Here is a 27,781-nt window from a genome sequence, read left to right as displayed (position 1 = left end):
TACCAGTAGCGCATAGGAGAGGTCCAACAGCGAGAGCAGAACCAGTGTCTTCCACCGCTAGCGCGTTGACATAAATTATTTTTCGGGTTATTTGTTTAGTTTTCTGACCATCATACTCATCCCAGTGAGTGTTGGTAGCTGTGAGCTGCTTTACCTGTTGTCTGGCCGTTCCGGATGTCTTTTTTTTCCCATGCAGTTAGCCTCGTTAGCCATACTCCGTCAAGTGCTTGTTTTGTAAATGTCATATTATATTTGTTGTGTTGATGCATTTTGACGTGCTGCAGGTAATTTTCTGTCTCAACACGCAAATTTCCCTATTCACTCTGAGCGTTCAAGTTCCACATGACATTGCTTATTTGGTGCCATGAGCTTACACAGTGTTAAGTAAAGGGGGAGATAAGCTGCACATGAAGGCTATGAAGTGAGATACAGGTGATCAGTTTTGGTGATCAGCAACAAGAGACAGTGATCGACAATCACCGATCATACACTTTTTCACAGAAATCGGCCGATAATGATTGGTGGCCCATCAATCGGCACACTTCTAATGCACATCCATGAGCTAACATTTTGCTGAATCACTTTTTGTTCAAGCTTTCAGTCTTGCTGGTTGCTTACTTGCCATTTAAATCACATAAAAATTTATGTTATTAAAAGCGAATAAAATAGTCAATGCAATGCATAAAACAAACTATCAAATCAAAGTTGCACTCCATCAGGTAATGTCATAGATTTGCTTTTGTTTCTTTCCGTATATCCGTAAGATGGATACACTGGTAATAAGTCTGTAAGGATTTGGGTTTTTCTCTGTGTTTTTGAGTTCTCTGTGTTTATTTTTGAGTTCCTGTGTCTTCCGAGTCTCCGTGTTGTCCTGTCTTCCCCTTGATTGTTCCCAGGTGTGTCTTGTTTCCATGATTACCCTCAGTGTATTTAACCCCACCTGTGTTGTTCCTTGTCGGGTCCTTGTCAGTCTATTGTGTTCTCAGTCAGTCATGTGCAGTCCGTTCGTTTGCTCCTTGCTGCCTGTGTTGAGCTCTAATCTTCCGTTCAGCAGTGCTGCCAGGGTTTTTTACTTTTGGACTTTGTTTGCCTATTTTTCACCATTAAAACATCATTTCACGTCTACCTGGGTTTGCAGCCCTTACCTTACCGCCACCATTCACCACCACTTCATGACAAAGTCAGGAATTGATTTGTAATTGAATCAATCTTTGTGAGGACAATAAACAGCATTTAACCAGAGAATATATATTGCAGTTGGTAAGAAGAAGTACATCCTGTTTTCATTTTCAGTGGTCCATTATAAACAACATACCCTATGTATATAAATAGTCATAGTTATTGTGACATAAGTGGTGTTAAAGTTATCATGTTAAATGAAAAATATGATGGTTTTTGTAAAGTGAGGCCAAGTTTTAATCAAAGCTTCTATAAGCATGCAAATCTGTTGCACCTATAAATTCAATTATTTAAATTTACCGTATTTCCGCACTATAAGGCGCACCTAAAAACCTTTAATTTTCTCAAAAGCCAGCAGTGTGCCTTAAAATCCGGTGCGCCTTATATATGGACCAATATTGAGCCACAGCAGGTCTCGGAACTACGGTAAGCAGCCGCCGACTTCATTTTCCCCCATAGCAGAAGAAGCGTGCGGTCCATACTGGGATATATGACTGAAGTGTGCCATTTCCATTTGTATTTGTGTAAAGACCCCAAAATGGCTCCTAAGAAGAGACACGCTTACGAGGCAGAGTTCAAACTCAAGGCGATCAGTCACGCAAAAGAACATGGGAATAGAGCAGCAGCGAGAGAATTTAATATTAATGAATCAATGGTGCGGAAGTGGAGGAAGCAAGAAGATGACCTGCGCCAAGTAAAAAAGACTAAAAAGAGTTTCCGAGGGAACAAAGCGAGATGGCTACAGTTGGAGGACAAACTCGAACAGTGGGTTGTTGAACAGAGAGCAGCAAGTAGAAGTGTCAATACCATCACTATTCGAATCAAGGCAACAGCGCTAGCATGCGAACTTAACATTAACGAATTTAGAGGCGGTCCTTCTTGGTGCTTTAGGTTTATGAAAAGACGTAATCTCTCCATCCGCACACGAACTACTGTTTCACAGCAACTGCCAGAAGACTACCAAGAAAAGTTGGCCACTTTCCGCGCATTTGCAACAACAATATTACTGAAAAAAAGATCCGGCCAGAGCACATCATTAACATGGACGAGGTTCCACTCACCTTTGATATTCCTGTAAACCGCAGTGTGGATAAAACGGGAGCACGTACGGTAAATGTTCGCACCACAGGGAATGAGAAGTCATCCTTCACTGTAGTTCTTGCTTGCCAGGCTAATGGCCAGAAACTTCCACCCATGGCTATTTTCAAGAGGAAGACCTTGCCAAAAGAAAACTTTCCAGCCGGCGTCGTCATCAAAGCTAACTCGAAGGGATGGATGGATGAAGAAAAGATGAGTGAGTGGTTGAGAGAAATTTACGTGAAGAGACCGGGTGGCTTTTTTCACACAGCTCCGTCCCTATTGATCTACAACTCCATGCGCTCCCATATCACCGATGGTGTCAAAAAACAAGTGAAGCAAACTAATTCAGTACTCGCCATCATTCCGGGTGGATTGACAAAAGAACTCCAGCCGCTAGATATTGGTGTCAACAGGGCATTCAAAGTTAGACTGCGAACTGTGTGGGAACAGTGGATGGCAGAAGGCGAACACACATTCACCAAGACGGGGAGACAGCGCCGGACGACATATGCCACTATCTGCCAGTGGATCGTGTTAAGGAAGGAAAGTTATTAAGTTAGCTTAATTTTGGAAAAGGCATGGCTCTCCTCTCCTCCTGTTAGCCGGGTCGCGAGCGGATGACATCACGCTGGCAAGGAGAAGGCAAGGCACGATGACGTCACAGAAATACAGAGTTTAATCTCATAAAAAGCAATGAACAACAAAGCTGCAGAGGAACAGAGATATGCATTTTCTCATGAAAATAAAAACACACAAGGGAAGACAAACGAACACAGAGACAGACAAAGGCGCCCACGTGGAGAAAAGATGGTAAAAAACTCTCCCTTCTCCGGTGTTGACCTGAAACTATAAACCAAAAGGGTGTTTCCCTATTTAATATATGCAAAAAAGGCGTTCTGTTGTTTTGACCAATCAGAGACCTGGTTCAGCCTCGAAGGTGCTCTGTTTTTTGTCCAAGCAAATCGGAGGGAAACCCCCAGTCCTGCACGAATATCCCCCGCACCGAAGTCCTGTTATAAATCTCGCCGACTCTCCTGGAGTTTCTTCCTACCACATTCCAGCTGCCGTTTCCATGGAGATGCTAATTTTATGGCTTTTGTATGCTCTTAAACAAACAGTTGAAGGCGTCTGCTTGTCTCCTCGGGCCTCTTTCGAAAGGTCACCCAAAGCCTGTTTTTTCAAATACGAGTGATTAACACATGTGGGAAGATTAAGTGTATTTTAGCATTAAATAATCATTTTCCTTAGCAATCGTAAATGCCGGGGCTGATATATCATTCTCAACTGTGGTCCGAGCTTTCAGGAAGGCAGGAATTGTCACTGAATTGCTAGACAGCAGTGACACTGACTCGATTAATGAGGACTTTGGCGAAGCAGCCGGGCATGTTGGATGCCGCATTAGCCCAACTGTTTAATTCAGACACTGAAGAAGAAGAATTCGAGGGATTCGTGGATGAGTAATGAATTAATAAAGTGAGCTTTACATGTTTATTTTGTGTGTTTACAGCTGAACTGCTGTTTAAAGTTTACAGCTACGTCACTGACTCGGGGAAAATAATAATACAACTGTTTTTTCATTTTGGGAGTTAACGGAGTTGTCTGGTTTGTAATTTATTAATAAAGGTTTGCAATTTATTCATAAAGTTTGACTGACTTATCTGACTATTTTGTTGACATTCCCTTTAGCGCAGTTCCATCTAATGGATGCATAACGTAACCCCAGCCTCTACTGTAGCATCTGTAATTCTCACTCCCGACTCGTCATATATTGACGAGTCGGGACGATTTCTGACCATGCCTCGCATGGTCAGGGTCCTTCAGCGTCACATGTTGACGATTTGGGAAGGTTACGTGTTTTACGTGGATTATTAACGCGAAGGGTTCTCGCAACCGCTGCCGAACCTTCAAAACCCGACGATTTGGTTAGGTTTAGGGCAAAAATTATGGTAAGGCATAGGGTAAAACCCCTCGCGTGACGCGAAAGGGGTACCCCGCGCGTCAATATGTGACGAGGACGGACCGTCCTCAATATATGACGACTTGGGAGTGAGAATGGGTTGATTCTATGTGCCTTATAATGCGGTTGCGCCTTATATATGAAAAAAGTTTTAAAATAGGCCATTCATTGAAGGTGCGCCTTATAGTGCGGAAAATACAGTAATTAATTTAAATACGGATGTATTAATAGGAACAATTACACTGATATTGGAAGAGATGTTGTAGCATCCAATCTCCACTCTAATTCTGTCATGTTCCGAGTTTTTCTGTGTATTTATTTATTGTTTTCTGTGTCCTTGAGTCCTGTCCTCCCCTTGATTGTTCCCAGGTGTGTCTCGTTTCTGTGATTACCCTCCCGTGTATTTAATGCCACCTGTGTGTCTGCGTCTCTGTTGGGTCCTAGTCATTGTTTCGTCTGCTGTCCATTCTTAAACCCTGTTGCTACCAGTGCTGAGCCTTTGTCTTCTGCTCTGCTGTGCTGCCAGGATTGTGGACTTTGGATTGTGTGCTTCCCTCATTAAAATCATAATTTCTCACTTCAACCTGGGTCTACAGCGTTTGCCTCACCACCTTCACCACACCGTTTCGTGACAGAAGGACCCGACCACAACTTACGGTGAAGAACGCAAAAAAAAACCCCAAAAAAAACATCAAGATGGACCCTGCACGCAGGAGTGAGTTATAAAGGACTTTAGAGAGATCGTAGCGGGGCCATATTTCGCTTATCGACGCCTTGGTGTAGCCACTAGGCTTCTCCTAGTGCTGGAGGACTGGTCCGCTCACCTCCGTCTGCTGGGTTTGGTGGAGCTGTAGCGGGAGGCAGAGTGAGAACGCCAGGCAGCTCTAGCCATCATGGCTGGCGACCCTCTGCCCCCGAAGCCAGACTTCCGCTCCACCAGCCCAGCTCCAGCGCCTCCGGAGCTTTCCGAGCCCACAGCCGCTGCTTCTCCGCCTCTCGTCGCCGCTGAGGATCTTCCGCCTCTCGTCGCCGCTGAGGAAATTCCGCCTCTCGTCGCCGCTGAGGATCTTCCGCCTCTCGCCGCCACTGCGGTCTCCGCGCCACCGGAGCTTCCAGCGCCCGAGCCCGCAGCACCTCCGGAGCTTCCGCGGCCAGAGCCCGTAGCAGTCCCCGCTTCAGAGACTGCTCCAGGCCGACAGGCGGCCCCAGTTAGTGGGTTCTCGGCCCCACCAGACTTTCCCAGTGGTCCTCCCGAGACCCTCAGTGTTCCTCCCGAGACCCTCTGTGCTCCTCCCGAGACCCCGACTCTCAGTGCTCCTCGTCGCCGCCTCTGGGTGGCCCCTGAGACTCGTCGTCGCCGCCTCCGGGCGGCCCCTGAGACTCTTCGTCACCGCCTCCAGCACCGTGGACGGCCGCCGGACCACCTCCGTGGTTCCCGCCTCCAGCGCCGTGGACGGCCACCGGACCACCTCCGTGGTTCCCGCCTCCAGCGCCGCGGACGGCCGCCGAACCACCTCCGTGGTTCCCGCCTCCAGCGCCGCGGACGGCCGCCGAACCACCTCCGTGGTTCCCGCCTCCAACGCCGCAGACGGCCGCCGAACCATCTCCGTGGTTCGCGCCTCCGCCCACCCTGTGGGTAGTTTTTTTTGTTGTTTTTGGACTCTTGGCCCTTCCTGTGTTTCCGCCCACCCTGTGGGTCGTATTTCGTTTTTTATGGACTCTGGCCCCCCGTTCCAGTGCCCCTCCGCCCACCCTGGTTGTGTGTTTTTTGTTTTGGCCGTCTTGGAGCCTCCCTTTAAGGGGGGGGTACTGTCATGTTCCGAGTTTTTCTGTGTATTTATTTATTGTTTTCTGTGTCCTTGAGTCTCTTCGTTGTCCTGTCCTCCCCTTGATTGTTCCCAGGTGTGTCTCGTTTCTGTGATTACCCTCCCGTGTATTTAATGCCACCTGTGTGTCTGCGTCTCTGTCAGGTCCTAGTTATTGTTTCGTCTGCTGTCCATTCGTAAACCCTGTTGCTACCAGTGCTGAGCCTTTGTCTTCTGCTCTGCTGTGCTGCCAGGATTGTGGACTTTGGATTGTGTGCTTCCCTCATTAAAATCATAATTTCTCACTTCAACCTGGGTCTACAGCGTTTGCCTCACCACCTTCACCACACCGTTTCGTGACAAATTCAACCAAAAGGTTTTCAAAGTTGTGAAGTTAATGTTAAGACTCCATGACCTTATGGAATATGCTTTTTACACTGGCTCAAGGTCAACCCAATGCTTTTGGGAGCATGAAATTATCCAGAATAGCACAGCACTAAGTGTTCCCATCACTAGAACTGAAGCAGTTAAGTACACACCCTCAAAAGCAATCCCAGACTATAACACTCTCTCCATCAAACTTCACTCTTGGCACCAGCCAAAGTATCGTTCTCCTGGGAACAGCCAAACCCAGGCTCGTTCATCAGATTTCAAGACAATAAAACATGATTGGTCAAAATGGAAAACATGTCTCTTCAGGGCTGGAGTACAGTGGCAGTCTGCTTTCCTGCTCCACATCCATAGATTGCATTGCATGGAGCTGCTTTTCCATAAAAAAACTGTTCCATTAAATTGAATAATTACTTTATGCAATGTTGTTGAGTTAATGTGAAGGCCACATAAAGTTTAGCTGTTTTTCTTGTTGAACCCTTAAATAATCCTTTCAATACTTTAGCTTTCTGTAAAAATTCTGTTTTTTCTGGAGAACATTTGAACATTTTAACGGTTTGTACATAAAGCTTTTGATTAACGCTTTATGTGCAGTTTGAATCAAACTTTCTGCACATACCAAGAGTAACCTAACAACTCTTAGTATGTAAACATAAGTATGTTGTACAACTGCAACAACTGTCCCCTGTGAAACAAATAACCTCACATAGAAGAAAATTGAAGGTTTAATTTTACATGAAATAAATGAAGAATCAAGGCATGAAATACTCCCTGGGTGGAATCTGTGGCTTTACTTTGCATTTGTGTTGGGGTTGTAATTTGCTTATGCTTTGTTATATCTAACATCAGACTGTAGAATGTTTGGTAGGACTCTTTCTTGCGTATCAAAAATTATTTTAACAATAACATACCCAACATACACCCAATAAGTTCCTGCTTTCCAACAGAATCACTTATGACAAGCTTTTCTCTTCACTTTGAAAGATCCATTAAAGTAGCAAAGTGTCCTGAAGCTGTGAGACTTTTTTATTTATTTATTTAGATTTTATCAGCTTTATAAAAGTCAAAAAGTGAAACTGCATCACGTCCGCACATCCTTCCTGTACTTTTTGACTTCCAACTACTCTGATGGACGGGGAGCACCTTTTGAACTCACCCTCTTCCATCTTGTAGAAAGTGGTGTATACACACATGTATACCAGAGATCCTTTCCTTCCTTTTTTTCTATCTTTAGGGACTGTCTGCACCTGTGAGTCTGAACGTGTTCAGTGAGCAACGGAGGAATGGATGGTTGTGACCTCAGAGGAAGGGAGGTGGTTTGTGTGTGTTTGTTTGTGTCGTTGTCATTAATACATATTTATTAGTGACCCAACATATCGAGATCCTTATGTCAAATCATGCTATGGACAAAAATGTAACTTAAAATGTACTATTTGGTGAGTGTTTTCCAATAAATTTAAAAGCGAGTGTTGAAAAGCAGCTTTGAGGGTTGATTTCCATATCAGAACAAATGACAGAAATGGAAAATAATGGTTCTTGTTTTTTAAGTCGCTCAGCCATGTGTGCTGTATAGCTCCTTCTCTGTCAGACTCATGGTAATATTGTGCCTCCCTCATCTGTCCATCTGCCACAACAACTTCCTTCCTTCCGTTCCTTCCAGAAAATGCAGATGGATGAGAATAATTATCTTATTAAACCTCAAAACACTCACAACGTACTGTTCTGCTTTGTGTTGAGGCTGCAGAACAACACCAGCATGATCTGGAGTGAACGCTGGCTGAACCAAAGGGTTTTAACAACGAAAACTAATCAGGCATACCCCCCATTTCCTCCTTTTCTCTCTCCCTTTCTTCTGCACTTTGATTTTGGAGCAAACTTTCTCTGTCCTCCCCCTCATCCAGCTGTCTGGGTTCCTTCTCTCACTGTTTGTATTACTGAATCCCACTGACATTTGGTGCACCATGTCTTCTCTCAGTGCTGTTTGGTTATGAGTGTACTAGTATGTGAATGTCAGTTGGGGTATAGGGTGGTGGTGGTGTACGGATGCTGTGGGCAGCACAAGCTTCTACTGGAAAGTGTGTTTTGTAAATGTGACTGGTCATGACAAAACCATCAACAGATCTACTCAGGGGGCTTTGAGTTACGTATTTGCAGATTCTTACAGTGTGGATTCTGAGCTTTCCAATGATGTCAGAGACATGAAAATAAAAAAAGTTGCGTTGTGTGCATTAACAACATTTTGTGACTATTTGGAGTTTAGAAGCATAGTAAAAGAAAAATAGACTTGGGTTACGTTGGCAGAAACTAAAATCCTCTTATGCACCATTACATATAAAATTATCCACCTACTGTATTTCCATCATGTGTATTTATTTATTGCATTTATTTGCTGGTTATATCATTTTAAATTAAATAAAAATAAAGATAACTGTTGATGTGTGAGCAGAGCATTATAAGCAAGTGAAGTTGTAAAAAATAAGAACAGTTCTCAGTAACAGAGACGAGACAGCTTAGAGCCATTCAAAAGAATAGAATAGTTTGTGAACAACACATCAAACTCTCATCAGGTCTGAATTGACGTCCTCTGATCATATAAGATCACAACTTAGAAAACAACTCCTGGAGTTGTTTTCTTTCTACCACTATCTTCAGCTTTTCTTTTCAGTGATCCGGTTTTTAGCCACTTATCCATTATTATTTTTAAACACCGTCCTTTGGTAAGCTAGCTGGTTGTGTCACACTTTGACCTCACGTCATGGCAAATAAACAGTCGTTTACATGCAGCACCTTGCAGGGCCTCTTTACCCGCCCCCTAGTGTAGTCTGTAGACCACAGTTTGAGAAAGAATGGTTTAGAGGTATGATGTGAATTAAGCTAGGGTAAAATTTTGAAGTGTACTAGTACTGGTTATGTAGGGTTAGGAAAAATGTCTAGATAATGCATAAATAAAATTAAGGGAAGTCAATACAAAGTCTTCCGTTTGATGTACCGGTAAGTAAACTGTGGGGGTGCGCATGTGTGGGTGTGTGTGAGAGAGAGAGAGAGAATGAGACAGGATTTGTGTCAACCTTTACATAACAGCAAGTCAAAAACCACAGTCATGTTCTTTTTACTTAACTTTCTTCTTCCATGTGTTGACTAGCATGCTGCGAGTGACTATCAGATTTTAGCCAAACATGTCAAAGTTTCTTGTTTCTCATTGTGGTTACTGACAGACAGTCAAAGTAAATCATTTTTCTATGTGTACATTTATACTCTGTATACATGTTGCACTTTCCTCCGCTCATTGCGTTCTATGAAAAACTTTATGGTGTGGTATCCCCACAGTGGGAATAATGCTAATATTCACACCATATTTTTCAAAATGAGGTGGACGCTACTAAGGAGGAACCTAGGGATCAAAAACTCATGCGTGTTTGATAACATGATAAAATCACAGCGCCACCTGGTGGTCTGCCATGACAAGTACAGCTGATTAAAGGTGTCTTGGTGGCGCCGTCTAAATGTGGAAAGTTTTCCACAATTTTCCATTTCATTTCATACAAATTGTTTATATTTTTTCTGTCAGTGTTTACTTCCTCTACAACTTTGAAGCAGCGGAAGGTTCTTCGATGTTTTAGTATTCAAATGTTGTCAGGCAGCCAGATAAGTCAAGAACTACTTCTATTCTTATTACAAAATGAGACACTCAGACATCAATACAGCAGAATTTTTAGCCAAAAGGACTCACTTTCTTTTATTCCTGCTAAACAGAAAAACAAGTTGTGCTAAAGCGTGAATTGAAGTAAAACTACATGTCTGAAACAGAAGGTCTGGTGTTATCACTGAGTCAGGGCTGACATCTGATAAAGATTCTCTCCTGTCAAGGACTACAGCTAAGAGAAAGTGTTCTCTCTCTTTTAATGAGTAAAACATGGTTATTAGCACATAAATCAAAAACAAATTGACAATTGCACTGTTCACCAGAGTATATTGTCCTTGATGTTTTAGCTGTTGCTGAGTAAGTTTGGTGTACGAAAACCTGACAAAGCACTGCGAACCGCACAACTTTACATTAGCTCTACATGAGATGCGGGTTTAACTAGGTTATTAAATTTGTTCGCCTCTCAAGCTCAACTTGGTCTTTGTCTGATTTTTAATTATGCTTATGTTAGATCTGCAGAATATTTTGTCATCCAACAACATGATGCTTTCTCTGCGGGAAAATGTTTCAGTGTTTATCTAATGTTCGGCTTTTGTCCAAGTCTAAATATGAACTTTTGTTACACTTTTCAAAGAACTGAACAAAATACAGATTTTTAAATCTACTCTATTCATGAAATTGCTTAGAATTAGAATTGAAAACCCAATTAAGTCAATTTTTCACATGACTGTTTCTTCTTTGTCAACAGATTGATCTGGAGCCGGAGGGGAGAGTCTTTGTTGTTATTGACTTATCAGGATCTTCCAGTGAAGGTAAGTTCATGCTGAGCTAAATGTCAAGTAGAGATTCATCACTGTGTGGATCTGCTAACAGAAGCTGTTGTGTAATTGTCTTATTTGGATTGAAGTGCTTATTTCTTGCTTATTTCTCTGAGTTACCTGCTGTTAGAGTCATTTGGTTGAAAGTTTCGGTCTTGTTTGCGGCTCTTATTGCTTTCCATGGCTTCTTGTTGTTTTATGAAAAATGATTGCAACCGGTTTCAGAAGCACAGCAAATGCAACTTGCAATGCTGCAACGGTTGCAAAATCCTGCATTAATTTTGAGGTTTCCATTGACTCATCGAGGCATCGTGTGTGTTTGTACATTATGGCTCGGCTTTATATGCTGTGTTATTATTTGTTTTATTTTAACACCCGATGAAGAATAGATGACTTGCCCTTTTTTGTTCTTTTATGGTAAATTTAATTTGTAATATTAAATTTCAAACTTTACAACTCGTAGGGAATTTAATCATAGTATAAAATAAAACCAATTCATCTATCATTCCTGATGCATACAAAAGCTACTTTTTATGACTCTAGGTTAATTAAATTGATCTATTTACTGCCGATCTGGAGATGAATAATTACTGAAAGTAAAAATATGAAATAGACAATAGTCTTAAATACTAAAGCTAGCATTACCATTTGTTAAGATGCTCTCATTAAGGCGGCAGTATTGGCATTTACATCAGAGATGTGTTGTAATAGTGACACAAAAAAATATGTATGTGTATATACTGCATATATATATACGCACACATATACGCATATAGGGGTGTGTGTGTGTGAAAAAATGATAGATGAAGGGGACGAATGAAGATGAAAGAATAGAGATGAAGCATTCATGAAAACACCTTAGAAGTTTGCTTCTACACCTGCAGGAAGAGAGAAAAAACCCGGAGTACTGAGAAACCACAGTGACAAACATATGCATATATAACAATGAAATTAAATGTGGTGTTGATGTGTGTTGATACATAGCGTATTTAAAACTAGGTGGGAAGGGCGGAAAGCATACTTTTTAGCTCTCACTGCTGTTTATTTCACCTGTATTTACTTCAGAGAACATGCATTCTCAGACATAAGCGCCACTTACTGTATGGTTCAGGAACTTCTTTTGACTTTTTGACTGTATTGTTAAGTCCTTGTTTCATATGATAATACAATTTAACATCTAGACATGCAAGTTTTTTACAATGTCATTTATTACATTAATTCAAAATACATTAACTTTGAAAAAGATTTATTAAAATTTCCTAATTTCAACAAATTTTAACATTGTGTTACACCAGTGGCTTTCCCTCTCAGTTTCAACTTCTCTTACTTCATTTCACCTTTTTCTAATAAAACTTTTACTTTTCAAATATGTATGTTAATTTGCCACTTTATCAGTTTCACATTAGCGCAGTCAGGAAATCAGATGATGCATGCAGTTTTACTTTTTCAGCAGAAAAATGTAATTCACCTGCTTGGTGGATTTTTATGAGTTTTACACTGCATTTTAAGTTGCTTATACAGGAGCAGATTTGAGCACAGCTAATTGCTTATTAATAAGACAAAAAATACATTATTTTCTTGAGAATGATATTCAAACTCAAGGGTTATGAAAGTAGCTTAAAAAAGTCATTCTGGATGTTTACACTAGATAATATGTGGGACTGAATCTGTGGAAGAAAAGGGCAGAGAGGAGAAGGGTGTGGTGATAAACTGATTAGTAAAGTGGTGTGTTCTCTAATGGAGTGGTTACATCATTGCAGAAGAGAAACAAAATGAACAGCAGGTCAGCTCAGGATGATAGAAATATCCACTTCATGGTTTCTTTTTAAACTAGTTCTGGACTTCTGTGACCTTTATTGTGTCTCTGCTCCTTTTATCGCATGCAGCACAGTCCCACTGTGGACAGGAGTGAAATCTGCTGAAATAGCACTCATTACTTGTATGTGTTTGGCGTAGCAGAGAGCAGATGGTTGAAAAGTCGGTCCGCAGAGCTGCATGCAACCTATTAAATTTAATACACACTTAGAAACGCACAGACACAGCAGGATGACAAACTGTTGCCTTTGGTTAAAAGCTCTTGAAACACTTTTGGCCCAGCTGTTCTCAACTAGGGAAGGATTATTGTCAAAACAAGTAAAGATTTAATTGAGCCTAATGCAATGGATTAAATTTTGGCCCGGCCATTTAAATGGAGTTACATAAATATATTTTTGGTTTGTTTGAAGATTTTCAAGACACAAAAGATGAGAGAGAAAAACACGAGTAAAAAAGGTGAAAATTGTAACCAACAGTGGTGGTCCTAGCATGACTTGGGCCCTGGGCAGAAAAAAAAAGCAAAATGTAGTCGTCTGAAATGTGAACTTGAGTCTAAACCCATGATACACTTTCTTAGAAGCTGCACAACACATGGGGCAAACATGTAAAATAAAGTTTTTTTTAAGCCAAGCACCAGTAATTTGTTGCATGTGGTGGGAAGAAATACTCTACAGGTAGAAGAAAATGTAGCAAACATGGACACAGAATTCTTGCATGGTTTGTTTTTTGGTTTTTCTGTTTCAAAACACAATCCTAGAAATAAAATGGACATATTGCTTTTTTGTTTTTCTGTTTGTAAAACCTAAATGAAAAAAAAAAGTTAAAATGTAATATACAGTTGTGGCTTTAATATGTAGTGATACGAAAAATGAACTTGTTCATGGAAAGATCAGTTCTGAGCTGCATGGCAGTAGTCTAGAGACTTGAGACTCGCGCTACTACACCCATCTTGTTTTCAAAGAGATGCGTCTACTGAGATCAGGAAACAGCTCAGAAAAGAGCACAAGGAGGGAATTGGTTCAGGCAAAGGATTCATGGAAATGACTTCCAGGAGAACGGAAAAGTCATTGGAAGACCAGCAGCCACCTCCTCTGTCCCAGTGACTGTCCCACTGTTGGCTCGATGAAAAATAGGTGTGTAGGAAAGCAAATTTCTAAAAGGCATTTCTTCTTTTTAATACTATTACACCAGTTGTTGGTCATTTGCAACTAAGCAACACACAAGATGAGTGGAGAACCATGTGGGCTCTCTAAAAATTTTAAGGACTCTGACATGTCTTTCTTCTCCAAAGGAAGGGTGTGAGACCCTGATGACCTGTTGCTAACCTGTTAGTAACTAGGTTGGCAGTTGTAAGACCAAGGTGTGAGCAAAAATACCTGTACCATTCCATCTCTTCTCTAATAAGTCTGATGTGTAGCTGTCAGTTGTTAGGCGATGGTGATGTTGCTCAGTGAAGGAGCAAGATGGAGGAAAAGGGAGGAAAGAATGTGTTAAGGGTGATGCTACAGAGAAACAAACTTTGGAAGAGTTCTCTTGTCTGAGTGTGGAATCATCCTGTCAGGCCATGGAAAGACTTTGAACACACACACACACACGCACACACCCCTCTCCACACACACACACACCTCGCAGCAGCAATAAAAGCCAAATGAAAAACGCTGTGAAAAAGCAGTCGTTTTCAAAGCTAATGACTGCTCTTGAAAATATTATTTTTGTCTAAGCAGATCTGTTCTTATTTAGTTCATCTGCTATGTTCAGATGTTTAGACTTGCCTTTGTTGCTGAATTACTGGTTTCCTAAGGGCAGCATTCATTTTCCTGATACTTGTCTTGGGGAAACTGTATTCTGGAGTTCAGTAGGAGAATTTATTTACCGTATTTATTTCTTAAGGTACATGAAGAAGTGAAGTCATTGCACAATTTTATCTAATCAAGAATTATCAGAAGTTAGATGTTAGTTATTGAACATTGGTGTGGCTTTACTTGAACTTTACATAAATTCCCCTTAATGCCCTGATTGGCTATCACTGATTGCATCTGCTTCAAATGATGTCCAGATATTTTTAAACATACCCAGCATTCAAGGTTTGTTTGCAATGAAGGGCCTCAAACACCTAAATCCCCAATCTCTAATCTACTGGTAAAGGAATGTAGTTACTCCCTTCAAGCATGTTTAAAATGGATGTCTTGTTAATGGTCAGAAATCATTCTATATTTGTATTGGGGTCTCCAAAATGAATGCAAAAAAAAAGTCTGCTGCGGCTGCCAAGACAGCTTATTTAAAATACAATATGGTTTCTGTTTGATGGTTTTGGTTAGATAAAACTCTGTTTTAAAATAAAAATGATCCAAATCCCATTACTTTTTAAAAGTCGTAAGCGATGGGCATTTGCAGAACCATCTGCAAATGGTTCTGCACTCCAGTTAGCCAACTGGAGTGCCAACTGAAGTTAGCACAAGAGTTTTAAAAACACATAATGTAACACCAGTTTTACGTGGTCCACATCAGTATTATATTTGGGAAGCACTTAATTGTGTCTTTCAAGTTGCTATTGTGAAGTTATTTATTTTTTCTGAAACAGCGAAGTTTTCCATCTGGACTTCCTGCAGAGCAATATCTGACTAGGCTAACACTAGTGTGTTTTGTGTCGGTTTTATTCTGACCTTCTTATTTACTATGTAACTTTGTAATTAGTTTTATGTTTTTACTAGTATATTTCCTATATTTTTTGTGATTGTTCATTTCTATTTGACTTTTAAAGCATCAATTTGAGGTTATCCATTTGTACCTCCAAATCAACCTGGAAAGACTCACACACAGAGAGAGTGGTATAAGAAAGTTTAACAAATGAAAGTCTTTGACTGCAACGGCATCAATAGAGAGAGATGAAGAGAATGTCTGCTGGGGCATGAATCTGGGTAAAACTGGAGTGAATCAGAAGGGAACACAACATTGAAAAGAGAAGCTACTACAACTATGAATGGATTGGAGCAAAATGCGAGATGCCGCCTCATCTAGGAGACCTGATCAAGTACACAAATGCCAAATGGAGATGGTACATGAGCCAAATATAGCTAATCAACCAGAGAGTAAAGTTGATGACAGGACTGAGAATGACTCTTGAGACTGGGAAGCATCTGAACTAAGAGACACGGTGTTCACAGCAGTGACATGACCAGGGAATCAAGACCAAAGGTGCCCAGGAACACGATTTGGCCAGCCAGCCTGCTGAATTTTCTCCAGACTGAGGAACACCACTCAGGTATTAAGAAAGATGGCGCATGGCAAAATACAACATGAAGTTACGATAAGGATCTAAAAATTGCCACTGAGCAGGAAAAATTGTTTGGAAAATAGAGAAACAAGATTATAATTAGAGCCATCAAAATTAACGGGTTGATTCCACCACCAAAACACTGGATGGAGTGCAACAAGGGGAGGACTCCCTGGGACATGATGACATCACTACGCCATCCAGTGAAGAAACAATGATTTAGTATGGGAAGGTTCTAAATATTGACTAGTCTTGCAAATTGTTTATGCTCATTTTATTCTGCTGATAGGTTTTTCTCTATTGTGACTTCTAAATTAGTCAATATGTTCAAAATGCTCAAGCAATTTTGGTTTAGAATTACATTAAGACAGAAATGTTTTTTTTATTAGCAATGTCATATTTTTGAGATGTGTGATCATCTTACTCTTGAATATATTAGTTGTGACAGGGGGCCTGCGGGCCGTTCACTCCTTTCTGTCCCAAGCAACTAGCCACACCAACCCCACCCAGATGTTTGGAACTCTGATTACCCTGAAGTTGACCTGCAGCTACAATGCCAGTTACATGTCTGCCTCATCTTGGTCTTCATGCGGTCGCTGTAGAAGATGATATGGGAACATTTGAGCCTCCAGCAGGCCACCCTGGGGGTCATCAAGGCCAGTCAAGTGACCAGTGGCATCGTGATAATCAGCCTGAGTGTTGGTGATGAGCATGGAGGTGACGAAGAACTTCATCCAGGTAATTCTGACGTCTCTGATAGAGGCTGCAGAGGATAAAGGACCAGCAACTGGTGTCCGGGTCCAAAGCCATGACTTGTGAGGGAACCAGCGACGACACCGTGACGAGAGGACTATCTCTGGAACCGGCCCGGACTGGAGGCGCATTCCTGGTGTTTGGTCGCATCCAGTCCATACCTGCCCGGAGCAGAGTCCGTCCGTCTGTCCATCCATCCATCCATCCATCCATCCATCCATTTATTTTCTTCTGCTTATCCGGGGGTCGGGTCATGGGGGTAGCAGCTTAAGAAGGGAGGCCCGGACTTCTCTCTCCCCAGCCACTTGTTCCAGCTCTTACAGGGGAACCCCAAGGCGTTCCCAGGCCAGCCGAGAAACATAGTCTCTCCAGCGTGTCCTGGGTCTTCCCCGGGGCCTCCTCCCAGTGGGACGTGCCCAGAACACCTCACCAGGGAGGCGTCCAGGAGGCATCCTGACCAGATGCCCGAGCCACCTCAACTGGCTCCTCTCGATGTGAAGGAGCAGCGGCTCTACTCTGAGTCCCTCCCAGATGGCCGAGCTTCTCACCCTATCTCTAAGGGAGAGCCCAGACACCCAAGCGGCCTAAAACCCATTTAGGCCGCTTGTATCCGCAATCTCATTCTTTTGGTCATGACTCAAAGCTCATGACCATAGATGAGGGTGGAACGTAGATCGACCGGTACACCGAGAGCTTCGCTATTTGACTCAGCTCTCTCTTCACCACGACGGACCGGTACAGCGGCCGCTTCACTGTAGATGCTGCGCCAATCCGCCTGTCGATCTCCCAGTCCACTGCTTCCCCCATTCGTGAACAAGACCCGAGATACTTAAACTCCCCCATTTGGGCCAGGACCCCCCCCCCCCCCCCCCCCCCCCCCCCCCCCCCCCCCCCCCCCCCCAACCTGGAGAAGGCACTCTACAAAGGTCAGCAGCACACCATCCCCACTATAAACAGTGTTGGTGCTGCACTGCTTCCCCCTCCTGAGATGCCGGATGGTGGACCAGAATCGCCTTGAAGCCATGTGGAAGTCTTTCTCCATGGTCTCTCCAAACTGCTCCCATGCTCGAGTTTTTGACTCAGCAACCACCTGAGCCACATGCAGCTTCACCTGCCGGTACCCATCAGCTGCTTCTGGAGTCCCACAGGCCAAAAAGACCTGATGAGTGAAACAGAGAGGAGCTGAACCGATAGGAAGGAGTACAGTTGAAAAGGGCTGAAGGGGTGACATCTTGAGGTTAGGCTGAATTGGCTTTAACTGGATCCTTATTGGCATACATGAAAACAAACTTTGGAGGCTCATGGTACATTAAAACCAAGGAAAACAAATAGCAAAACATTTAGCAGTGTTTGGCAACACAGCCATGCAGTGTTGTCTCCATCTAGTGGCTGGTAAATCAAGTCAAGTTTCAGCAACAATGCAGTTCAAAGTGCTTTGCACCATAAAAAAAAAACATAATACAGCAACCAATTAGGAAACCAGCAATAAGCATTACATTTCGTCAAATGTTATCATCAAACCCATCAAGCAAGTAGACATCAAATATGTTGATCAATGTTCCAGTTACTACTAAACAAGGGCAATTCTAACCTGGTGGATTTTTAGGATTGATTTAAAGGAACTCAGTGTTTCAGCAGTTTTGCAGTTTTCTGGAAGTGTAAAGACGCTGTTGCAACAATCAATGTGACTAAAGATAAATACATGGATGAGTTCCTCTAATGCTGGAACATTACTCCTCTGATCTTGGAAATGTTCTTCAGGTGATAAAAGGCCAACTTTGGAGCTGTCTTTATGTGGCTCTGAAAGTTCAGGTCAGCATTCATAACTACACCTAGTAGCCCAGCTGGGAGCTGTGTAGACTTTGCTTAATGCCAGACTGATTTTCTTGGTACTTATATTGCATCACATATGTAACATGTTGGTTTTGTTTTGTAGAGGCGGGGTCTACCAACAATGAGGAGCGGGTTTTCCGACAGCGAATGCGACCCAGGAAGCGGCAAGGGGCTGTTCGGCGGAGGGTTCACCAGGTCAACGGGCACAAGTTCATGGCCACCTACCTGAGGCAGCCCACCTACTGCTCTCACTGCAGGGACTTCATCTGGTCAGAATCTTACTTCAAAACAATGAATTAACACATTGGAACAGTGGAGTCTTCATTGAGTTGATAAATACAACTTAATTCAAGTGTTATTTTCTACCACCTGCATGCCTTTTGAAAACAAAACTCCATGGTCATTAAAATCAGATGGGAAGGGTGACGGTGGCGCAGGCAGGTGAAAGGAAGCATAGTGCTTTGCACATGCTGTGTTGGAGACCAACTGTGGCTTTACAACAACCAGATCCTCCCTGGTTTCCTGCTTCACCCAGCTCCTCACAGTAACCTGTGCCTTTTGTTTTTGTACATGAGCATAGGGTGATGCTGTGAAGTGGAGGGGTCACAAACAAAGCCAGCTGTGTTTGTTTCCATCCTGAAGGACTGCGTTCATCACATTCACATGGAACTATGTAGCATTCTGAGAGTGTTTGATGTGTAACCAGTCAGGAGGGAGAACTTTGCTTGAGTCTCTCAGTGTTTAGACCTACTGATGTGAATCGACATGAAAACACTCCAACATGCCAAAAGTTTCAAGGTTTACTTTCACTTTTGTGCAAGTTGAGCGCCTTTTTCTTGAGTAACTGAAACTAAAAAATGCTTGGGTAACACGTTATTTGAAGGGGTGTTCATAACACTGACATGGCACCTGCCATGAACATAATACCCATATTTTCTGACACAAAGAATGTTTTTGGAAAGCTTATTCTGTTTTGTTTTTTTTTGCTATGTTGGCAATGTGTCCAGAAATGTGTTTAAGAATCCGTTAGAACTATTTTCTCATCAAGAAAACAATCAGTTCTTTCTTTACAACAATAGACGACACATTATTCATTCATAACTGTGCTTTTCTCTTCCAGAGCTGTAGCTTCAATGCCTCTTTTTGATTTGGAGAAAGTCTAAGATAAAATATCTTATCTGGTAGGAAAAAAACAATAAAAAGTCAATTGTGCTTTTTTAGGTTTCATACTTTTTGGATTAGTAGGTATTATGTCAGTAAATATTGCTGTGTTTGGTCACCCATCCAATTTCTGTACACCCTTGTCCCTAGTGGGGTCGGGTGGAGTGCTGGTGCCTATCTCCAGCGAACGTTTCGGGCAAGAGGCGGGGTGCACCCTGGACAGGTGGCCAGTCTGTCGCAGGGCAACACAGAGACAGACAGGACAAACAACCATGCAACTCACACATAAGGAGAATTTAGAGAGACCAATTAACCTGACAGTCATGTTTTTGGACTGTGGGAGAAAGCCAGAGTACCCATAGAGAATCCATGCATGCACACGCACTCCAAACTCCATGCAGAAAGACCCCAGCCCGGGAATCGAACCCAGGACCTTCTTGCTGCAAGGCAACAGTTCTACCAACTGCATTTTGTCATTTAAGCTTAATTTATTAACTGTAATTGGCTTATGCCTGCCATTTGTTTTTGTCAGCAGCCCTTTTCAGCATGTCTTGATGACATGTTCATCACTCTTTGTGAGCTTTCTTTTTCTAACGTGTCTGTCTTTCTGCAGGGGCGTTTTAGGGAAGCAAGGTTACCAGTGTCAAGGTAATGTCTTTTTCCCTTATAATGACTTTAAAGCTACCACCAGTGACATTCTGAAAGGTCAATTTGTAACTTACTTCATTCATAAATAAAGTGAACATCATTTGTGTCTTAACAAGAAATTAACTAACACTATTATGTAACAGTTCACTTTTCACTTTTTATACTTTATGTAAAGAAACAGACTTTTTAATTTTTAAGAAGGTTTTAAAAGTTTTTAGGCTTTTGAGGTGCTTTTTAGTTTTTCTTTGGACTTTGACTTTTGTACTTCATCAGCTTGTAATGTATGGTACTTATGTAATGAGACAATTACTTATAATAAATTCCCCCAGATTAGAGAAACTTAGAAGCTAAACACTTGGTTCTGGTTCTGTGTGTTGCTGCCAGTTTGTACCTGTGTGGTCCATAAGCGCTGCCATGAGCTCATCATTACCAAGTGTGCAGGAATGAAGAAGCAGGACGACACAGTTGGAGAAGTAAGACGTGATGTTTCCTACAAATACTTCATGGAATAAAAAAGCTCTGTTCCTATGTCATACTTAGCGACCGTTTCTGTATTTTCATTTGATGTCAGTTTATTGTAGAAGCATGGAAAGCCTTCCTCAAAGTGAAGGTTTCTAGATATTTCCAGACGTATTTAATTAATTAATTAAGCATGCTGGTTTTCTCGCAGCAAGTCGGGTCTCAGAGGTTCAGTGTCAACGTCCCGCACAAGTTCAGCATCCACAACTTTAAAGTTCTGACCTTCTGCGATCACTGCGGCTCCCTGCTGTGGGGCCTGCTGCGACAGGGACTCCAGTGTAAAGGTAAACCTGGAGCTCACCACAGCACTTCTTCCCGCCTTATCAGGTGTGTGAGCTTTCCTCTGTCTGTGCTGCAGTATGTAAAGTGAACGTACACAGGCGATGCGAGAGCAACGTCGCTCCGACATGTGGAGTGGACGCCAGAAGAATTGCGACCGTCCTGTCAGATCTTGGATTGACACCAGATAAAATCTCCAACAGCGCCCAGAGGCGGAAAAAGGTTGAGACTACTTAGTGTCTGTACTTTAAGAAACTAAATGTGTTTTCATTTACTGGATTTGATAATCAGTAAATGAAAACATTTACATGTGTGTTAAACATGTGAGTTTAACACTGGGTTAAACACATGTCAGTGTTTAACACTCACACATGTGAGTGTTTAACAAATGTAAACACTCAATAAAGCACAGTGTGTGGGTGTATGTGTATGTGTTTAAGCAGCTTCCTCAGGCTCAGGATCCTCAGCAGCTGCCATCAGAGCTACATCAGACAGAGGAGGACCACTCGAGGTCCGCTCCCACTTCTCCATGTGACCAAGGTAGGGAAAATCATCTCACAGTGACCGTATACACTGAAGTATTGAAATAAGCACGTCATAGCTCATCTGTATGGTGACCCTGAAGTGCAAACAAATCACTAAACACAACTACAAAAACACAACAACATTAACTAAACAAAGCCACAAATTAAAAAAGCAAAACAGTAACAAAATGGAAGAGGTCAATCTCAGTGGGTAACCTGACACATGGTTGATTAGACAACACCACTTTTGATTTTAGACCAAGAAATTATTCTGGCATTCTTTGCTTAGATAGGCAGAACACAGTCACAGTGCCATCTATTGTCCAAACTGAAAAAGACCGAAGCTGACCTTTGTAGTATGTCCCATTTCAGCATATTCTTGGATAGCGGTTGCTATGTTTGGATCATTGATAGCATTCATGTTTTCAACAAACGCCAGATTGACTTCCAGTTTTAACTCCAAAAGTGGAATCGTCCAGTCAACAATGTTTTGAGTTTCCGACTGGGACTGGACTGTTCTGCTTTGGTAAAATTCTTGTTTTTTCTTAATTTGCAGTTCTGCTTACTTAGTGTTGTTGTGTTTTTCAATCTGCAGTTGTGTTTAGTGATTTGTTGATATGGTTTGCACTTCTGGGCAACCATACCTCTTTTCATTTGGCTCTGCGCAGATGTGAAGGAGCTGGAGAACATCAGGAAAGCTCTGTCCTTCGACCATCGCGTTGAGGAGCACAAAGCACACCCTCTGTCCTCGCCATCATCAGTAATGACGGTGGGAGAAAGAGGGGCAGGGGGCGTCGATGGAAATGGGGTAAAGGAAGAGAGAAGCCAGGAGAATGGCGAGGTCAAAGGTCACAGCGCTCCTGAGATAAAAAGGATGAACCTGCACGACTTCCTGTTCATAAAGGTGCTGGGGAAAGGAAGCTTTGGAAAGGTTGGTGAAAAAGATTGAGAAGAGTGAATAGGTTTGGAGCGGGCGTTCTCCTCTTACTGTGAGTGTGGTGCAACCAGGTGATGCTGGCCGAGCTGAAGGGCACCGACGAGGTGTTCGCCGTCAAAGTGCTGAAGAAGGACGTGATCCTGCAGGATGACGACGTGGACTGCACCATGACGGAGAAGAGGATCCTGGCGCTAGCCAGGAAGCACCCGTATCTGACCCAGCTGTTCTGCTGCTTCCAGACTAAAGTAAGGTTTACTCACATGCAGGGACAGCGTCATGCCACCGGAGGGCAATGTCAGACCATGTTAAATCTGGAGATATTTGTGGACATCTCTCTCAAGTAGAAGGAGAAAGTCTGTCAAAGTTTATTTATATATCACAATTACAACAGCCTCAGTTGACCAAAGTGCTTCACAACAAACAACATCACAGGTAGATAAATTACAAAATATAAATACAATTAAGTTTAGTAAAAATAATGAGACAAATATATAATTGGTATCAGACAATTACATGGATTAACTTACAGAGGAGTTTTTAATAGAAAAATAAAGATTGGCCATTGATATTAATATATAAAAATAAATTAATCTCTTAGACAGATAAATAATTATCAAAGAAAAAATGCAATTCTCAGGCCCTCAAGAAAAATATTCAGGGTTTATTCCCATGATGAATCTGCAGCAACTAAGTTGTTGTGAACAGAGATGATCTAATCCAATCTTTTTTGATATTTAAACATCTACTAATAACATTTTTTCTTTTTTTTCCCAACGATTGTGTTGTAAAAACTAAAATATATAAACCACACAGGTAATGTAAGCTGTGTTGTTGCACTGTCCATACTCAGAGTTGTGCTCATAAGTTTACATACTCTGGCAGAGTTTTTGAGTTGCAGGCCATTGAATCGTCATCCAAACCTCTCAAGCCATTTTGTTTTGTGTTTGCTCTATGTAAACAGCAGCCATAGATAACCAGATTAAATACATCCAGCCTATCTATCTCCAGCTGCCTTTGAGCGAGAGGCAATAACACTTAACCAAACAACCACAACCAAAGTTGTGGTGTACATGTAGCTCACCAGTACACCACAGGGATACTTGTTATGAGTGTGTATTAAAAGTCAGTGAGTTTATGGGGCCAAATTGAATGAACTGAATATAATGTATGCATTCACACTGGCCATGTTTAACCCGCTTTAATCCAAATATAAATTGCTTACCTAGAAAGTCCGGTTTGTTTGGGGAGGTGTGACCAAAACGTGAACTTTGGACACCTAAAAACCTCGGTTCAGCTGAGGTGACCTCTGCTCGGTTTGAAGTAGGGCCAGGTATTTACTGTATCGTTTATAATTTATCATAGTAAATTTCTCATTATGATAAGGATTTTGATTTATTGTTATCACGATAAAGTCCAATTGATGTTTAAACCCCCCCCAAACTGTCCTTATTGTTGGGATTGATAAGATCGACAACAATAGACGACACATTATTCATTTATAACTGTGCTTTTCTCTTCCAGAGCTGTAGCTTCAATGCCTCTTTTTGATTTGGAGAAAGTCTAGGATAAAATCTCTTATCTGGTAGAAAAAAGACAATAAAAAGTCAATTGTGCTTTTATAGGTTTCATATTTTTGGGATTAGTAGGTATTCTGGCAGTAAATATTGCTGTGTTTGGTCATCCATCCATTTTCTGTACACCTTTGTCCCTAGTGGGGTCGGGTGGAGTGCTGGTGCACATCAGATAGTCTAACTATTTTTTCCAGTGTTTGTTTAATAAAAGCCTCAATAAATATAAACACATTTCAGAATACAGTTACCATCTGTAGCTCAGTGATAAATCACACTTCTTCATGTGACTGGTGTCCTAAAGAAACAGACTACAAATGGGAATGCTATTGAAGAGCAGTGTTTGTAGTACAATAATAGCTGAGACACAGTCACAAAGTTACCTAAAAAATGTAATATTTAACGTCACTTTTATTATTATCACAATAGTACCACAAAATATCGCCCACCTCTAGGTTGAATGCGTTAACGGCAAGCGGACCGGAGACCGCTTCGAAACCATTAAGTGGACTGTATCGCAGGGCATTCTGGGTAACTGCTCAGAGCAAGAAAAAAACACAAAAATTGTAAATTGGGCGGAATTCATGGTTGACACATTAATGATCGAAATGTTGATCACTAAATGTGCACTGTGTCAGTGATCATTGTAATTAAACGCTTTTTATTCCTAAATAATTTAGAAAAACTCATAATTTTTACCAGGGGAGCCATTAGCACAGTGATAGAGTCATTTAAACCTGCCTCTCTGCTTTCATCATTTCCACTTTCAGACGATTTTCCGTCTATACACTAAATGTCCTAAAACTGACAGACACACAAAGCCGCCCTTGTTCCCATCAGAAAACATGTAGCAGGTTTGTACATTTATGTAAGAGCTTGCTGTTACTGTACCGTGTTAGTGTTAGTCCTTTCACTGCAACTTGAGCCTGACGGTGCAACACTGTTGTTTTGTTTTGTTTTTTTCTTTTGAGGCCTGAACAGGTGGTGACCTTTATCAGCAGACTTCTACTAAAATAGAACAGGCAGTGGAAATGGAAAGCACGTAAAACAGCATTTATTTTTAAGGTATAAGATGATGTATTTCCTGAACTCCTGATAAAATGTGTGGCTGGCTTTTCTCAAAGTACTTTTAGGTAGTCGGTCTCAGTAGTCGACGTCAGTAACGCGTTACAGACGTCGGACCACTTTTTTCAGTAACGAGTAATCTAACGCGTTGCTATTTCAAATCCAGTAGTCAGACTACAGTTACTTATCGAAATCACTTTGCGTTACTATTTTCTTTTGTTATTTAATCGTATTTCCTCTACGCGTCTTGTCGAGTGACCGACGTCTCTATGCTACATAAATGTAAACAATGGAGGGAGATGCGCATTTTCTTGGTGGAAAATCTGGAACTATTTTGAGTTTCTGTTGCCAAGTCCAATTATTATAAGCGGCTTTGGGATTTTTTTTGTTTTTTAAGTCGCTTGCAAATTTAATGAGTGGCGGGTTGCGCCTTTTTGGGCTCGTTTTTGAATGTGAAGTTGCTCATTTGGGCTTGGAAATAAACAGAGACATAATAAATCAAAAATAGGTCCGTCATTAAGGTAGTCTTAGTCAGGCTCTCCCTGTTCATCATTTCCCGGATGATCCGTCCCGCTGTGTCTTTGTTAATGTCAGTTAATATATTACCTCTGAATGACGTCGAGCTTCGCGTTGCGCTCCAGAAAACTGCAAACATCGAGACTAATTTGAACAGCGCAATAAACATGAAAACAGCCACGAATAAATGTGTCTGTAGTTGCCAATAATTATAATGTCAACTTAACGCCATTATAATTATTAATATTAAGATAAGTGTCACAAATCTGTGCAGCCATCTGAGTTGTGGAGCTGCAGGAGGAGCTCTGTGCGCTGCGCTTTGACACCAAACGCAGGGCCGTAACGCAGAACCTGGAGGCTGGGGGGAAATATGGGGACTTTAAAATCCTTCTTAGAGTTTTCCAGACAACAGTGGAAAACAAATTAATCACGTTTTTTATTTGTACTGTTGTAACTATTAAACAATCTCCTCTTCAGTTCAACCTTATAAGTGGAGACACATTGTTGATACCATTATAAAATAGCTTATAATTAAGTATTGGCAAAGCTCAATGTAATTTTCACAGGAGGCAGAGCGTTGTTGTTAGCAACTGCTGAAAGTAACTAAAAAAGTTACTTTTAATGTAACTTAGTTACTTTCCAAATCAAGTAGTCAGTAATCTAACTAAGTTACTTTTTCAAGGAGTAATCAGTAATCCAATTAAAGTTACTTTTTCAAAGTAACTATGCCATCACTGGTCGGTCTTCAGAAATTTTTCAGTACTTCAGTGATATCAGCTCAGTTTTAGTGTTCTTTGTGTTTGGTGCTTTCCTTTGACTTAGAATCTTAGTCGTCATGTTTTTGGTGACAACATAATATTTACTTAACATATTTGTACTGAAGTCCAGCGGACAATAAAAGACACTAGCAGATATAATTTCACCTTAATTAGAATTTTGACTCGCCTCCTTGTCTGTATCTGGGTCATAGATGGTGGGGGTAGTCCAAGTTTAGACACAGAAAACAAGTTCATATTCATTTAGAAACAACAATACTAGCATTTTAACTCAAGAAGAGTTCAGAAATCAATATTTGGTGGAACAACCATGAGGGTTCAGTTCAGTGTTCTCTTCATTTTTTCCAGATCTGTATGTTAAGATACATAGTTATTCAAATGTAATGTTCACTTGCTCAAGTTTAAACTTATTACTTATTAAAAGCATATACATTTTTAAGTGACATTATGTGTGTCAGAGCACCATTAAATAACTCAAACTGTCACTGTGGCGCATTGCTTCACAGTGAAGCAAATGTCAGCCATTTGTGTCTTCAGTCCAACTAAAGGAAATATATGTAGGTCCACAAAAGCTACATGAAACACTTGTAAAATAAAAGCAGCTTCTACTAGTCCACCTGAAAAGCTGCTGATTTGTTGATTTACTCCACATAATTGAAGAGTCAGTTGTGGCCATCTTCCACATACATTTTCTTTTCTTTTTATCTTACCAACTTTTGTTTCTCCATCTGAAGGGAATTTCCGCACAAAGACAAAAAAAAAAAAAAAAGAAAGCTGTTTTCCGGGGTTCGGCTAGACTCAGACAGGAGTTATTCTGCTAACATTGTTTATTTTCTCTGGATGTTCTAGGAAGTCTCATATCGGCGTCTCCTTTTCACTTTGTTTATTCCTGTTATTATGCCATGCAGCAAACACAAACACATGCAGGGTGGACAGATTAGAAGCAGAGAGGGGACATTGTTCTCAAATTCTGCTGTACATTCTTTCTCTCTTTCCATTTCTTCTGCATTTCTTCTTTTCTTCTCATTCCTGACAACCTGACTCCCGCTCAAATGAGTGCACGCACACCCCCACACACACACACACACCCACACGCACACACACAACGGTCTGTCAGGGGTGATTGCCTGTGTGTTGTCGAATGAAACAAAGGAACCGTGGCACTTATATAACCGCTTTGATCGTTATCAGTAACCTGATGCGTATTCCATATGTTGCATAAAGCCTCTCTCATCACCTGG

The 27,781-nt window shown here is 41.5% G+C and overlaps 1 protein-coding gene across 3 annotated transcripts in view; it reads left to right on the top strand.

Moving 5' to 3' along the window:
- The window catches only part of LOC116712859 (protein kinase C epsilon type-like), a 123,067-nt gene that overhangs the window by 47,404 nt on the left and 47,882 nt on the right, over positions 1–27,781 (top strand). The window contains exons 2-10 of one of the 3 annotated variants that reach the window (XM_032552702.1): positions 10,803–10,866; positions 18,651–18,816; positions 20,322–20,356; positions 20,741–20,829; positions 21,027–21,159; positions 21,234–21,376; positions 21,598–21,694; positions 22,347–22,609; positions 22,687–22,860. In XM_032552702.1, coding sequence (XP_032408593.1) covers positions 10,803–10,866; positions 18,651–18,816; positions 20,322–20,356; positions 20,741–20,829; positions 21,027–21,159; positions 21,234–21,376; positions 21,598–21,694; positions 22,347–22,609; positions 22,687–22,860 — 1,164 coding nt within the window. Of the gene's footprint in view, positions 1–10,802; positions 10,867–18,650; positions 18,817–20,321; positions 20,357–20,740; positions 20,830–21,026; positions 21,160–21,233; positions 21,377–21,594; positions 21,695–22,346; positions 22,610–22,686; positions 22,861–27,781 lie in introns of all 3 variants that reach the window. The other 2 variants (XM_032552701.1, XM_032552703.1) reach the window with 2 other exon arrangements.

This window comes from Xiphophorus hellerii, chromosome 22 (genome assembly GCF_003331165.1).
Source record: "Xiphophorus hellerii strain 12219 chromosome 22, Xiphophorus_hellerii-4.1, whole genome shotgun sequence".
Classification (NCBI taxonomy): domain Eukaryota; kingdom Metazoa; phylum Chordata; class Actinopteri; order Cyprinodontiformes; family Poeciliidae; genus Xiphophorus; species Xiphophorus hellerii.
The sequence above is the reverse complement of the archived record's forward strand: the minus strand, read 5'-3'. Positions and strand labels throughout refer to the sequence as shown.